Source organism: Ptychodera flava, chromosome 11 (assembly GCF_041260155.1).
Source record: "Ptychodera flava strain L36383 chromosome 11, AS_Pfla_20210202, whole genome shotgun sequence".
NCBI classification, from domain to species: Eukaryota; Metazoa; Hemichordata; class Enteropneusta; family Ptychoderidae; genus Ptychodera; species Ptychodera flava.
The window spans coordinates 26,853,258-26,865,925 of NC_091938.1; the positions used below are offsets into that span (position 1 = coordinate 26,853,258).

Here is a 12,668-nt window from a genome sequence, read left to right on the forward strand (position 1 = left end):
TTGGACCGGTTGATAATTTGAAGCCCAAAGACACTCAGTGAACAAGCTAATAGTTCACTTAATAGTCTACCGAATTGTTTGTACAGTTTTGGTAGATTACCTATTGATATTTTATGAAAATCTATGACGCTACTGTTCGGTTCAGAAATTTACTTTAATAGGAAATATTTATTGAACAAACATCAAATAAAGGTTACGAATAGTACATACGAATAAAAGAATATTTGTAAAACGCTATGAATTTCAGGTCAATAACATTGACGTTACACGGTACACAATTTTGGTGAAATATGTGAAATATGTTAGTTTTCTGTTGCGGAGCTTTGGTGTTGGTGAAGTGTTGGAACGCAAAGGTGTTGTCTATGAAGCTATGTTTTTTTCGGAACTTTAAACAAAAGAGAACTACAACTTAAAGAATTATATTTGTACCGGATATAGAAATCTGGATTTAGATTGTGTTTTTTGTACATTTTTTACACCTAATTGGCAGACTCGTAGCTATACTTATTCTGTAATGTACTAGCGATATATATATATTATATATATATAATATATATATATATATATATATATATATATATATATATGTGTGTGTGTGTGTGTGTGTGTGTGTGTGTTTGGCCGCTGGCCAGTAGTATTGAATAGACGAAGTGTCTACTAGCAGTTTGAATGGTGCTGTCCAGAAATATTATATCTATTGCAAAATAAAGAATGACTAATTGTCAGTGTCCGTAGGTTCCTTGAGGAGTCGACGGTTAACGTCAGGAATGCGTTTGTCCCGACGTCGTTTCTCGTTTCCGTAACCTATGACATAAGATAAAGAAGTAAAAACCACTGGTAAATATCTTTAACATTTAAATAAAACAAATGTTGAGCACGGACACTGTCAACATCTTCATTTTTGGCGATCACACTCAATGGAAAATGCATACCCGGCTTCCTTCCTTATTGGAATCAAATCAGCCTTTTACAGAGTAATGGCTGTTTTTCATGGAGCCAAAAGAGAAAACAAACTGATACAAAATACTCAAAATTCACCAAAAGGCGAACAATTCATAGAAGAGTAGTAGAGTAAGTAAAAGTACAACGTTACCAACATCGAAAACATGGTGGGTTCATCCCCGTTTAAAACTGTTCAGAAAATTCCAGCTCTCTTATGTAAGTGGACATCGTATTCCTCATATTGACTGCAGTGTATTTCAAGCAGTTTCTATAGTCGCTGTGGCAAAAATCTCCTGTGTCACTTGCCCTAGTTCTATAATTATGAATTTGGTCTATTCTAGTGAATACAGGGAGGAGTTGAATTATTATAATCTTATACATCAAAACGCATTTATAAAGGTAAAATCTCATTTTCACAGATATCCACTTCAACCTAGTGACCTATTACAATCACAAGGCACAGAGAGATTATAGGGGCAATTAACGTGGTTGATTCTTCATTTTTGATTTCCACTATTGGCATGTATTCAGTACCGACTACTTCTTTCTTCATCGCGATCCTTGATCATCTGTCCATACTCTGTCGTAACATGCATCGATACACAAGGTGTCAGCACTATGACACAATTACTAATCGTCATCACATAAGATAATACTGAAAATGAAAATACTGACGCGTCTAGCCTCATGCTGCCTGATTTATTTTAGTCGTGATTAGGTGAATGACTAATAGAATCTCACACCCCAAGGACCTGCAATCAGATTTGTCAAGCGAGTTGGGAGCATTTTGTCTCACTCGAGCCGCAGGCGAATGTGGGTTCTAAAATATCACTGACAAGTGTGAGAAATCTGATCCCGGGTCCTTGGTGTGTGATATCTTTTTGTCACATGACCAGAAAATGTGTTAACTTCAGACTGGAAAAATCAACTAATTATTTTAAGTGTATCAGTTACTATCCTACTTCGTGGCTATGTTTAGTTTCACATCCCATATTTCAACTTCTGCTTCAGACGAGATATTCATCAGAAAAGATTGGCGATATTTGGAAAATTCGACCCTCTTTTCTTAGTTTGTCACAAACAAACTGACGTACAGCATCACAACGTGACACTACTGTCGTTGCACTGTAACCTGATTACTTTGTAGTTCCGGACCATGTGCTTCTCATCGCGCCATTGGATATTATTTTGTACGCCCAGCAAAAGACCATTTATTATCCAATCAAAGCTCGTGTAGTAATATACCGCTGTATGCGCATTCATACACATAGTAGGACAATTTCTGAGAGTGTGAGATCGTTTTTTCTCACACTGTTGATCCCACACTCCCAGTAAACAGGAATGTGAGAATAAATGAGGTCTACCTGCACACTATATTTCCTATATTCTCTCGATTGGTTTGCATCGAAAATATCCCTTGCAGTAACTCAATAAGATAACATTCTTACCTGACTCAGGATTCTTAATCTGACTTTGTAAATTCTGTATATCCTTCACCAACACGTCGAACTTCGGGCGATCACTACTGTCTTTCAGCCAACAGCGCAACATCATGTCATACCTGACGAAATGTATATATTGTAACGATACTTTTTTGCTTTATGGTGAGCGATACCTTTTTCATGACCATTTTATCTTCTGGGAATACAAGGCCCAATGGATTTATATACAGTAAAGATGATGACAGCAAAATTAAAAAAAATTAGGGATGCTGATTTATTACTGTAGGAAACTTTCATTTTTGATCTTCTGATGAGAGATTCAAAATCAAGACTTTAGGAGCAGAGCCTAGTTAATCACGGGCCATTCAAAATATATCACCTTAATATTGCGACAAAATAGCCGAATGAAATACAGATTGACTTACAGCTTTGTATCGCAGTTCGAAGGTTGCTTCATTCGATTCCCGTTTGCTACATGTTGCACTATGTCATCATCTTTTATTTCAGGGTATGGAAGTTTTCCTTTAAGAGACAGAATATTTAGATTATTAATTTAAAAGTAAACTGTGATTGATTGTGTATCTTCTAACATGTATTAATATCCATTCATAATGATGCGCTTCCTTCTGACAGTTGAAGGCTGATTTTTGTCAGTATCAAACAAATGAACATCACAAGAGTGAGTATGGTTACAATCACATCCCAATATAGATTAAATGTGTACGGCATTACTTACCAAAAGTTAGAATTTCCCACATCAAAATACCAAAAGCCCAAACATCGGTCTTGATAGAGAACTTTCTACATGTACTATTCAACGATTCTAAAGCCATCCATCGAATAGGTAGCTTTTCCTGCAACTGATAATATTGGTACTCTTTGCAAACGACAGCGAAAATTACACGTAATCAATATTAATCAATATTATGTTATTTTACAGTAGTAAGGGTTGAACTGTTGGCAAGTCGGGAACTAGACATACTGTTTAAATTGAGGAATTGCTGAGAATGTCTTATGTAACTATCGTCTAGCGATAAAATCAGTAGATCAAAATGTATGATGTTTAATCCATGCAAAAATTACTACTTTCCGTTTTATTATCCGGGCGCAACATTCTATTCTACGGACGACTGGTCATGGCATACAACATGCGACCTGCGTGCAACCCGCCTCTGCCTGTTTTGCCGTGACCTTAGGTCGTAGTACCCTCGTTCGTGCATCTAGTATTTACACCGTGTCGAGCCGATTTATATAATAAATTTCCAGGCTTTAATACCATTAGCTCTGCGTGGCAGGGCTGTGTGTTATCGGCTATAGGCCTCCTACCCCAGCCCTGCTGACTGCCATAGACAAAACCGCTGATTAGCCTCCGACTGAGACGCTCAATATGTCCCCCGAAAACTAGCGATTTTTAATTTAAAATCGTGATCGATCTCAGTTTCGAGCATGACCAACTTGTTTAGATATGAGATACGATAAGCTGCGCTTTTAAACTTATGCAAAGCCCATTTTCTCTCTTTATGTCGGGGAGAGGGCTGTCCGTATCAGCCGCCATTGTGAATCTCGTTCTTTCCCTGAGCACTCCTGAGAAAGCAGAGAAGAATCCAGCCTCGCAAATAACGAAAGAGCAAATGGACGTACATAGTTAAAACAACGGAACCATATTCGAACACACGGCTGTTGCAAATTATGCATTCTGGAAAGTTATGTTTATGTTTGTAGATGTTTGGTGTTGTTTTGATATGCATGGCATCATTCTAGCCATTGTTTCTTCTTTCACAGAGCTGATTTTCTTATTATTGACCAATATTACCCCAAAACAATAATTATTCCGGACAGTGTTGGCAACTCAATTTAGATAATATGTATAGTTCAACATTGTAAACGGTTCATTCACCACTATAATATCTCAGGCAAATGGTTCGATATATAAATTAATTTAGTTGCCTGTGTGTTCACAATAACATTTTGCGTACACTACTACATCCTTGATAAATCTTTGGGATAAAATAATCGAATCCTACTGGCACCAATGAGCTAAAAAGATGATGTTTCACATGTGCCGGTGGTTTTTTGGCACATCGACTCGTACAGCAGGATAATCGTGCGCTGTAAAATTAATGAGGGGTGAATTTGTTTCCCAACTCTATTTAGTGATCATGTGATGGCCAGAGTAAACATTACATTTGAAAAGAATTACCTCCATACCATTTAAGCTTAAACTTTGATTCACAACACTAAGTGGAGAAATTGTAACTTCAGAAATTTTCGAACAAACACTGGACTAATGCTGGATGACGTCAGAGCGCATATGCGCTCTGATAATCTTTGCGTAGATTTCAGTTAAATGAGAACAACAACCGTCTTTATTAAGGGACTGTTGTAGGGCCCGAATGTAGATAGCTTCCTTGACACCTCGTTCAAACCACAGAGTAAGATAGACAGAGTAGCAACACTTGCATGCCTTTTGTTCCATGGTCGTCTCTGTAGACTATTGGCTTTTCATATTAAAATGAGCTCCAAAGGTGTTAAACTTTTTGGAGGCTTTGTTTGTGGTTGATGATTACACGAGATTATGCGAAAAATACGACGAGATGGCATCGTACTGCCAGTCGCGTAGCAACCATAGTTACTTGTGAGCTCTCAGGCCAGAAACACTGCTTCACGCCAATCAAAACATAACACGGCAGCAGTTTCATAAACATGTCCTTCCTTGACGCACGTGTAAAAGAGGGTACGACTGACCGTAAACCATTGAGTAAAACCAGACAGTATCGATAAAAGACTTTCAAATTTGGTTCAAACACACTCATTATATATTCATAAAAATATGAGAGGAATTTTAAAACGGTAAAACTCGTTTTCCTGAAGCTCAAACACTCCCGTTTTCGCCAGCACGTCAATTCTGCTCAGCACCACACGACAACAACAACACAAACTTTGCCGAACATATTTTCGCTTAACAATTGGCGAAAATCCGAAAACTACCGAAGGATTCATGGTCGGCACTCTTCGGAAAAGAGAGGCGAGAGCAACCTGAGGCGAGGCGAACATGGATGGGTTACGTAACCGCTTCACGCCTTAAAACAATACCCGTTGCCACTCTATCTATCTTTCTCTATGTTCAAACCAACGTGGATCTTTGTCTAGGATCTTATAATGTTTTATGTCAATGGAATGATCCGGACTAGCCTTACGAATGTGGTGTGCCACTTCCGAACTCGCCGACAAGCTTGGGTGGGGTGGGGGTCTGTGTTCACCGAATCTGGCCTTAAAAATGCGTGCAGTCTCTCCGATGCATGGATCACTGCAGGAGTCACAAGGAATGAGATAGATGGAGTTCAAAGTGCCTTCCTTTTGCATTTATCCTCGGAGACAACTAGAATTTGTCTAAGAGTATTGGTAGGCTTGAAGCACGTCTGATCTCCTTATGGCAAAATCCCGCTTGAAGGCCTCAGAAAGACCTTTAACATAGGGGATAATGACAAGATCCTTGCTCCTTTCCCAGGGTTGGAGGTAGTCCGGCGGTTGGGGAAGGAACTCAGAAACTGTAAAACAGGCGTGTTTCATTCGAGCCAACGTCCACTTGGGGTATCCGCAATTTTGTAGAGCGGTTGACACATGGGCAATCTCGTCCTCTAGATCTTCCTTGTCAGTTATGATAGATTCCGTACGGTGAAACAAGATGCAAATCATCCTAATTTGTGCTGGGGCAGGTGATTTGAGCCTACAAATACTCTTAGACAAATTCTGGTTGCCCCCGAGGATAAATCCAAAAAGGAAGACACTGTGAACTCCATCTATCTCATTCCTTGTGCCTCCTTCAGTGATTCAAACAGTGGAGAGACTGGACGTATTTTTAAGGCCAGATTCGGTGAACACAGACGCCCCAGCTCATTGGCGAGTTTGAAAGTGGCACATAACATACATAAGACTAGTCCGGATCATTCCATTGACATAAAACATGTTAAGATCCTACACAAAGATCAACGTTGGTTTGAACGAGGTGTCAAGGGGCCTATCTACATTCGGGCCCTACAACAGTCCCTTAATAAAGACGGGGGTTTTTATCATTTACCTTAGATCTACGCCAACATTATCAGAGCGCATGTGCGCCCTGAAGTCACCCAGCATTAGTCCACCTGATGAAGGACACAGTGGTTGTTCGAAAATTTCTGGAGGTACAATTTGTCCACTAAGTGTTGTGAACCAAAGTTTTAACTTAACTGGTGCAATATCCACACACAGATGAATTTTCATTAAAGAATTACCTCCATGTTGTTTCGTTTCTCAGTTTCTGTTGTTCGTATGGCCATGGAGAAAGAACCTATCTTGCAAACCATTTTGTTATCAAGGAAGACGTTTCGAGCTCCGAGTTTGCGATGTATGATATTCATATCGCTGAGGTGTTGCATTCCGTTGGCGATTTGTCCAATGAAATCAACGAGTTTCTCCGGCGTCGGAGCGTTGGCATCTTCGTATAAGGGGTTACATATGGAGTTACTTTTACCGTGTATGTCATCAATTGCTATTCCAGGATGTTTCTGTAGGAACTTCTTGATAGTGTCATTAGCAGCGAATTCCATGATGATACCTAGGTTGGCTATTATGTGCAAAATGGATTGAAAGAGCGAAATTACTAGGTAAAACGGCATATGTAGTGACTATGCATGCTAAATCTTTCTTAAAAATACCAAAAATTCGTGTCATAGTAATTCAGGCACACGAAACTCTTCATAAAACAGACACAGGTAAGAATTAGACTGGTAGGTCTTTTTCTTACTCGAATGTTCCAAAATAAGTGTTTTCGCTCTTTCTACAGTGCAAAATATATTGTCTATGTATGCCCTTATCTAACACGATATACTTTAAAAACACATTTCTCACCACTTTATTTCTGGCCCAACACCCTTAAAAGTATAAGTGAGAGTCTGTTTTGAATACACAATATACAGAAAATTTGTCACATACATATATTTTATCATATCAGAACGATTTTGAGACACCGTAATCTTAAATACAATTGCAAATACCTACGCCATCGACGTTGAGATTTAATGTGTCCTATGAGGTGGATAACATTAGTATGCAGTCGTATTTGGCGCATTATGTCGAGCTCATGTCTCAGTTTATTTTCCTGATCCTTGCTGTGTTTATCTGTAACGACAAAGTTACAAAGAAGAGTAAGGGCTTCACCCATTGACTTGGCATTGGCAGTGGAAGTTGGCCTTTGCCCTTGTCTATGGTATCTTTCAAAGAACTCTTCGGACATTGCAAGGCGTGATAAATATATCTCAGACTTGATAAAAGAGGAGAATATTAAAAAATGGAATGACGAAGAACAGAGTTTGTATGAACAGTTCATTCGCATTTCCCAAAACTCCGATAGAGAACAAAGGGTCTATGGGATTAGCAGCGTGCGATCCTACTCGGAATAATTAAGAGGTGTTAATGGGTTGAGGACGGAATGAAGCTGGACCCGATCGACTGCACAAGGTCCGGTTCATAGACACGTCCATGCGGGTATACGGTAATAATGTTTTCGGATTACCCGCAAGTCCATTTTTAGAAATAAAAGTGTTACAACTATTTGAGAAGAATTCGTCAAAATGGTTTTAAAGTACTTTTTACATATTGGTAGCGAGATTCGATGCAACTAGAAGTCTGCAGAGAGTCAGTATGTTGCTGTAAAGTGACAAAGTTTCGAATAGAAATCCGAAACACATACCGCTGCATCACCAGACTTAACAGCAGTTGACATCACAGAGTCGTTTACATTCCGCAATCGTCCGCGTATCTCCGAATTTTCCCTCGTTTTTGCAGTTTTTTAACGGTCGGAATATTTTCTGTACAAGGAGTGCTCCATAATTCGGTAAAGTATGTATGTTAACTACTGAAATGTTGTTGTTTGAAAACTCTGAACGGCCAAATTTACCAGGACAGCGTTCAGCTTTGTGTAAATGCATGTCTACCTTACCGCTTCTGACTCCATCAACCGATGGATAGTCCCAATTTATCGCGCAGTTTCTCCTGACAGCGAAAGTCAGTGTTACAAATGTATTTTCTAGTACTTTGCGGATGTAAACATGTGTAGCTTATCCGAACTTTGGTGTTTCTTTAGGCTAAAACAGTACCAAAATGTTAGAGGTTCTATATTTGAGCTCCGATGGAGTAGTCATTTTTTGTGTTCTCTGATTTTCGTTAAATGTTGCGTGACAGATGAAATGAAGGTCAGATTTTCGTTTCGCAGGACTGGGGAAGTGTAAACCGGTCTAACTTGTAAATGTTTGTTGTTATCGGAGATTTTTATGGTAGGGAATGTAAACTTATATTGTCGATATCTAGCAAGAGTTTTCTGTAGCGTCTATGGCTAAATGTACACTGTTTTATCGTCGGGTTTTTTCCCGTTGGCTTCGGCTTGAATCCAAAATGTGATCTTCATCGTTACCAGAACATTCACCATGACTAGTATCAAAAACCCTCAAAATTCTCTGTGTCATTACTCGGAACGTGCCATGCAAAAGCAAAGTGTACATATTCAGAACCTCAGTTTGATCGTTAATGAGATTCAGTGTTAAGTACGAAGTATTGTTGTCGGGGACCGCTTGGCAAATAAACTTTAATGTATTCCAAGATAGATCGCACAAAGAAACCTCAGCAGTTGCCTGTCACGTTTTTCTCGAGGGTCTATGGTCCCAATTTATTATGTAAAATTCAACCAGATGGTCCAATAGTACCGTAGATTGCATTGATAGTCAGAAAACCAGTTGCATTTTGTTCATACCTTTTGACGTTTTCATGATGACAGTTGGCAGTCCATCACGGCCGTTTATATCTGTCATTTTCATCTTATAAATTCCATTTTCTAAGGTTCCAACACACTGCAGCTGCGATGATGATGGCTTTTCAATGCCATCTATGATTGTGGTGAAGGAAGACGGCGGCGAGTTTCCAGATCTGGAGGAATCTCTATTATCTTGAGATTGCGGTGACATCTCATGTTCGTCGACAGGGTTGTCTTTGTCTATGCCTTTGTATGGGATATTCGAAAAACACCCCTTTATTCCAGAAGAGTAGAGAAAGTCAAATTTTAAGAAAATTTACAAATAGAAGACCAGAGCATTAGTTGAAACATATCCCAACAGACAACACCTGTACCTAATATATATTTGTCAAGTTATTATTTATTTATCCTACACGATAATGTCGGTTCTAAATATGACGATAACCTTTCAGTGGTGAGAAGTCGATCACAAAGTGTAATAAAAAAGTGAATGTATTCTAAATAATTGCCTGTATTCCTCGCGTCCCACACAAGATATTTCCACTGGGTTCTGCTACCATTACTCGCTAAAAAATTATGAATGTGATCAGATAATACGGCTAGTTTTAAATCGGATTCGAACCCACAACATACGGCATCAGTCGCCTAGCGGAGAGGCCACAGAGAGAACCGCTCGGCTAAATCTCCACTCCCAAAAAGAGTGGTTCAACAGCCGGCTAAGTTGTTACATTTTTCTGACTTAGACCGCTCCACACGTTGTAGAGTTCGTGAAGCACTCACGCACGCACTCTCACTATCACACATCGCCCATACAAACTTTATCGAAGCGAAGCAACGAATACATCGCTTTAACTGGGCGAACGATAACCTCGGGGACAATTCTGTCCACCAGCAGAGCTATCAACCCAGGGTAGAAAATACGGCTAGTTTACAATCGGGTTCGAACCCACAACATACGGCATCAGTTGCCTAGTGGAGAGGCCACAGAGAGAACCGCTCACTATAAGTTGTTACATTTTTTTCTGACTGAGACCGCTCCACACGTTGTAGAGTTCGTGAAGCACTCACGCACGCACTCTTATTATCACACATCGCCCATACAAACTTTATCGAAGCGAAGCAACGAAATGTCATGTATTTAACTTTTTTGATTATACAAGCCTTAACTTTGTGCCTATTACGTCACCCTTGCTATCTCTGCATAGTATTTCAAAGAACAAAGTTTATATCTCGTAAGTACCCTCCTTTATCTCCTTCATCAATTTGCTCTGTCGAACACCAACGCGAGAGCTTATCCGCCTGATCAAATAACTCATTAGCAGCTCATAATATGAAAGACGTTCTCTACCTTATGAGCTGCTAACGAGTTATTTGGTCAGGGCGATAAGCCCCAATGTTGGTGATACTATGCGGAGATAGCGAGGAAATAGTAATAGGCACACACGCGACACAGGCAAGGGTCGTACAATGAAAAACAAGTTAAATACATGACATTTATTGATCATGTTCATAACTTCTAGAAGAGTAGTGCCTGCAGTACCTTGTGGTATTTCATTCATGTTCAAAGATTTATTTCTCTAACACAAAGACTATAAAAACAAACAAAAGGCCTCGCGATAAAAATAGCATGTTTAAGATGTATGTATGTATGTATGTATGTATGTATGTATGTATGTATGTATGTATGTATGTATGTATGTATGTATGTATGTATGTATGTATGTATGTATGTATGTATGTATGTATGTATGTATGTATGTATGAATGAATGAATGAATGAATGAATAAATATACGTAGGTTCGTACCTACGTACGTCCGTACCTACATCCGTATGTACGCACACACCCACCACGGTATATTCAAAATATGGCTGAATACATTTCTGTCAACTAAGTTTCTCCACTCTATGAAATATCTTTTTCATAAACTCACATGCAGCTTTCCCTTCCGATAACGTATCAGTAGCGTGCCGAAGACAATCATCGACAACAGCACGATAACACAGACACTTCCAACAACGATACCCGTATAAGAGCTATCCTCTTTAGGTTGAAGGTTCACCTGAAGGGCGAAAATTCAAATGACAAGTTTGGACAGTTGTGAACTTAAAACAGATTGGTGGACTACAATAATATTATATCTAGGCATACATATTCATCATGTTGACAAGTTTTGCAAAGGTGAACAGATGCTTGTCACATATAGAGTACCTCAGCACGGGTAACCCATATACAATATTTGTAAACGTGTTTGGATCCTATGCTCGATAGACTCGATGAACCGTTTTTCAATATTAGTTCATTTCCCTACCACATGGGACTCCCCATATACGAGCCAACACAAGCGACCACGTTCAAAGTTTATTTTAAAAATCTCATTCGAACCTACTTTGAAACGAACCCCGACCAAATCGTGTAGCATCACTAAAAGACGATTATTTGAACTCATTTTTATGATGTCAACAGTTTGTATTCAACAAACATCCCGAAACCAGACTTCAGAACCAGTGACCAGTGTTTCATAACATACCTTGAACTCGAAAGTTCTTTTACATTAAATTATAAGCAAAACTTGAATTAGAAAACTTAGCAAATTGTAAGCATTGTTGCAATATATGCTCACTTTTCTTCACCGTTGTCAAATACAAAATTAGTCATTCCAAACGTCTTTATCAAAATATTGAAATGATCTGATAACGAATGATGACGTTATAAGCTACCAAAAATACTTGTGCGATCTCATTTTAAGTGAACCCCTTGCGATCACATTTCTAACATATTAGTAAGCCTAACAGCTATAAAGAGTATATTGAATTCATATTCCTAGATTGCATACACTTTTTTCGCACCTTATATGACGTTACAGTTTCCAACATGGCGCTGTTGATGACAGTCAACGTTAAAAGGTAGTCGTCTCCGTATTCTGTTATGGGAACAGAGAGCATACTGGCGCTAAGTTCAAAAACATGCACTCTGCCATAACATTCATTGTCCTTTGGTATGCAGCTGCAGTCCGGTAAAGTACATGCAGATATCTGTATAAAACAGCAAAGGCGATATGAGAATAAAGACAATAGTTTTCCGCAAGAGAAAAACTGGCAGGCCTTCTTTGATAGGTAGACATCATGACAACAGTAGAAATTAGTTGCTCAAACAATCATTAAATCTTTCCTGAAGCCATTCGTCGTTAGCCAAAATCGTAAGTGCAATTTTCACGTAATTTCAGTGTTTCAAACTTACAATAGACAAACATTTATCAAATAAATAATCTCTTAGTGCTTGGGCTGTAAGAACTGATATAATCTCCCCAGTGTCTCTGTCTCTCTCTCTCTCTCTCTCTCTCTCTCTCTCTCTCTCTCTCTCGGTTTCGAACATGGTAGGCCCTTCCGCAAAGGTAAAAAGAAAAACTTCAAAGAACCCTAAAGCACCAGAAAAGCTAGAGGTATCAAAAAGCGAATTGGAGCAAACTCGCAAAGACCAGGCCACCCGGTTTATAAGGG

The 12,668-nt window shown here is 39.0% G+C and overlaps 1 protein-coding gene across 1 annotated transcript; it reads right to left on the reverse strand.

The window, feature by feature from the left end:
• Positions 1-621: 621 nt before the first annotated feature.
• On the reverse strand, positions 622-7,537 carry LOC139143978 (tyrosine kinase receptor Cad96Ca-like). The gene is made up of 6 exons (XM_070714606.1): positions 7,422-7,537; positions 6,656-6,987; positions 3,121-3,244; positions 2,810-2,906; positions 2,391-2,503; positions 622-804 (listed from the first exon to the last, which is right to left on the reverse strand). The coding sequence occupies exons 1-6, from the start codon at positions 7,489-7,491 to the stop codon at positions 716-718; spliced, it is 825 nt and encodes a 274-aa protein (XP_070570707.1). The 5' UTR covers positions 7,492-7,537; the 3' UTR covers positions 622-715.
• Positions 7,538-12,668: the final 5,131 nt, after the last annotated feature.

Coding starts and splice junctions, on each gene's coding strand:
- LOC139143978 (XM_070714606.1), bottom strand. CDS start 7,491: ATGCGCCAAATACGACTGCATACTAATGTTATCCACCTCATAGGACAC. Junction 2,907..3,120: donor GTGGGAAATTCTAACTTTTG/GTAAGTAATGCC, acceptor TGTCTCTTAAAG/GAAAACTTCCATACCCTGAA. Junction 2,504..2,809: donor TCGAACTGCGATACAAAGCT/GTAAGTCAATCT, acceptor ACATTTCGTCAG/GTATGACATGATGTTGCGCT.